Below are 3,468 nucleotides of genomic sequence, written 5' to 3' on the forward strand. Positions count from 1 at the left end.
CTGGTGCCAACAGAGCCCTGCCACAGCCCAGCTGTTGACACACCACCCGAGCGTCATTCAAATCCCAAACGTCGTCACACACCGTCCCCCAATTGCCGTTGTGGAAGATCTCCACTCTGCCAGAGCAGCTGCTGTCAGAGTTGACCAGTCTCACTGTGGTCATATCTAGTTGAAGTGAAAGCAAAATATCTGTCAACATATGGCAAGAGCAGTATTGAGCAAAAGCCCCATCTCTTCAATGTAACTGAACTTGATTTAATCATTTAGCTTCTTTATTATTTTTATGAACTCTTCCACATCATACTCACTTCACACATGATTCTTCTGAGGTAGAGATGAGAAATTATCTGGAAAATGTGGGGTTCTATGATAGGCAATATTTCATACAATTTATGTAAATTAGGGGTAAAGTAAAAGAGTTTGAGATAAAAAGAATGAAATAAAACTAAGTATAAACATTGACAGATGGAGCTGGGTACATTGGGAGTTGATTCACAGGTTATTGGTCAGGATGATAGAGATATCTAGAAAGTGCTGCAAGGATGACATATTTTTGTAGGCCAACCTGGAAGCTAGCATTTTACTGGTTCCCTGGAGAAAAAGCCAATGTGATTTTGGATTATTGCAGGAAATCAGCTCTGTGGCTAAACCAGTTTATGACACCAACGTCTTCCCAAATGAACACTACATTTATCATTATTTAAATAATAGATGCAATCGGCAGAAGCAAAGACATAACGTCAAGACAACAAAATTACACCACTGTCTCATGACTTCACGCCGCCGCCACCACTGAGCTAAAGGCAGAATATAGTTAAGCATGATGATGATGATCAATTGTCAAATTTAGGCACTTGTTAGCAACTATCTTTTTGAAGAAACGTAAAAGCTTATAATTTCACAAGTGGGATATTTAGACATTTTATGTCATGGAACAAAATGTTAAAATCTCTTAAACACGTGTTAACCACAGACCTTATTTAAGGCATCTCACCAAAAACCCAGTCAAAAATGCCATTGACTTCCATGAGTGCAACTTGTTTTAAGTAGAGCTTTTATCCAATCAGATTTCTCCCCCATGTCGTCTCCAAGTAAAAAAAAATCTGCCCGGATGCCTTCAGAATTACAACTCAATCCCTTTGCAGTTTAGGTAAATGGGGACGATATTGTTGATCGTCGTAGTCTTCAACGAATCAGATTTTTAGTTTGACATGTTGGGCGTATTCTTTGACATGCCCGAGCCTTCTAGCTGGCCAACCAAAGTATGTCATTAACGTGCAGCTTGATTGTTCAGTGGGCAAGCATGACTGTTGTGAAACTAGCTAGCAGAACTTTGTAGCAGAAAGAGTTGAAGTCTAAAGATATGGAAGACGTTTTTATGTGACATTACATTTTTAGCGTTTTGTCATGTTTGGTGGCGACAATCCCAATATCTACTGCCTCTGTCGAGCGGACACTTTCAGGCCTGAAACGCATTAAAACGTATTCAAGAAGTACAACTGGGGAGACTCGACTGTAATCACTGGCGTCCATGAATAGAGGACCTCTTGCTGGAACTGAACTGCATTGATTTACTGTACAACCGTGACATTGAACTCTTTGTAATCAAAGTAAGGAGGATGGACTTTGTCTCTAAATAGTGAACAGCAGCTTTGGTAAGTGAACTGCTTTTTTTACATCTGCAGTATCGTCACTACCCTTTTAAATTTTTTTTATTGTATCGTTTTTATGAAATGGTTAATATTGTTTTCTCTGATGTAAATAATATTTGAATGGCCCCGTGCCCTTGAGTGTGTGACGGAATGCGTGTTTTAGCAACGTAATTTTGCTGGAATGTGCAGAGGCCTGTTGAATCATGTTATTTGAGTTTTATGTTATTCTACCCGCTTTGTCAAATAAATGTACGAGACTGGTTCTTGCGAGTTTGTTCTCGTCATGGTGTTAATTACATTGATTTTGACTATATGCATTGCCCGTTAATGACGAAGCATTCCATCATGCTGTGTAATAGTGAGGTTATTAGGTGGTTCAACTGTAGCAGGAAAGCACTGATGGCCCAAGTATAAAATGCATGGCCTGCCACTGGTTTTAGGACTATTTCTAACAGCACTTTAATTTAACTATACCACTGCATTGTTTGAGACATTGAAATTAATAACCATGTTTTTTTTTCTAAATTCTCCATTCAGTTATATTTGTTCAGAAAAAAATAAATAGTGTAGATGTACAAAGTTACCTCCACAGATGACACCAGCATCCTCAGAATGACTACAGTTGTGGATTCCTAATTCTCTGTGTGTACAGTGTGTTAGTGATGACTCAGTTCCTGAACACTGAAGGTCATCCAGCCAGATTGGTCCACTGCCTTGTCCAAAATGTGCCCTTCCTGGTGCCGACAGAGCCCTGCCACAGCCCAGCTGTTGACAAACCACCTGAGCGTCATTCACATCCCAAACGTCGTCACACACCGTCCCCCAAGTGCCATTGTGGAAGATCTCCACTCTGCCAGAGCAGCTGCTGTCAGAGTTCACCAGTCTCACTGTAGTCATATCTGTTTGAAGTGAAAGCAAAATATCAGCCAACCTTTATTGCATCTGTAGGTTGCAAATTACAGCAATATTGAGCAAAGGCCCCATCTTTTCAATGCAACTTTAATTGATAATTTCGTCATTTAGCTTCATTATCATCAACTCTTACATATTATACTCTCCCTCCACACATGATTCTTCTGAGGAAACGATGATAAATTATCTTGAAAATGTGTGGTTCTATGATCTGCAATAGATGTAAATTCGTGGTGAAATTAATAAGGGATTAAAAGATAAAATGTAACAAAACCAGGTATAAACTGTGACAGATGGAGCTGGTTACATTGAGAGTTGCTGAGGCAAATTTGTAATTCATGATTTTGGGCTATACAAACATAAATTGAAATGATACAGGTTATTGGTCAGGATGCTGAAGATATCTAGAGAGTGTTGCGGGGATGACATTTTGGTAGGCCAAACCGAAAGTTAGCCTGTCACTGGTTCCCTCGACAAAAGGAGTCAAAAAACAGGTTCAGCACGGCGGTGAGAGACGCAAAACAGTACTCTAAGAAACTGCAACACCACCTCTCAGCAAGTGACTCCGCTTCTGTCTGAATGACCTACACCTGGCAAACAAGCTGAACAAGTTTGTTTGCCCCACTGTTGCTTTGGACAATGGGACAGTCTTGAGCCCATCCTCCAGCTACAGACCACCAGGTCCCCCCCTCCCCCAGCTCAGCAGGGGTCCATGCCTCTGTACCACCCATCCATCCCCCCCACCAGTGACAACTATTCCAGAGAGCCGCCATGAGGCTGTTTAAAAGTCAGAACCCCGCAAAGCAGCCGGCCCAGACAGTCTCTCCCTCCACCCGAAAGCATTGTGCTGATCAGCTGTCTCCGGTATTCACAGACATCTTCAACACCTCCCTGGAGACATGCC

General features: G+C 41.4%; 1 protein-coding gene across 1 annotated transcript; it reads right to left on the minus strand.

Moving 5' to 3' along the window:
- Nucleotides 1-3: 3 nt before the first annotated feature.
- Nucleotides 4-2,549, minus strand: LOC116379896 (putative DMBT1-like protein; the record flags this gene model as incomplete). The annotated part of the gene is made up of 2 exons (XM_031841855.1): nt 2,237-2,549; nt 4-165 (listed from the first exon to the last, which is right to left on the minus strand). Coding segments are annotated over exons 1-2 (475 nt in total), but the record flags the coding sequence as incomplete, so codon positions are not given.
- Between the last annotated feature and the right edge of the window lie 919 nt (nt 2,550-3,468).

The sequence above is a fragment of the Anarrhichthys ocellatus genome, unplaced genomic scaffold (genome assembly GCF_004355925.1).
Source record: "Anarrhichthys ocellatus isolate YVR2014 unplaced genomic scaffold, GSC_Weel_1.0 scaffold5476, whole genome shotgun sequence".
Taxonomy (NCBI): Eukaryota; Metazoa; Chordata; class Actinopteri; order Perciformes; family Anarhichadidae; genus Anarrhichthys; species Anarrhichthys ocellatus.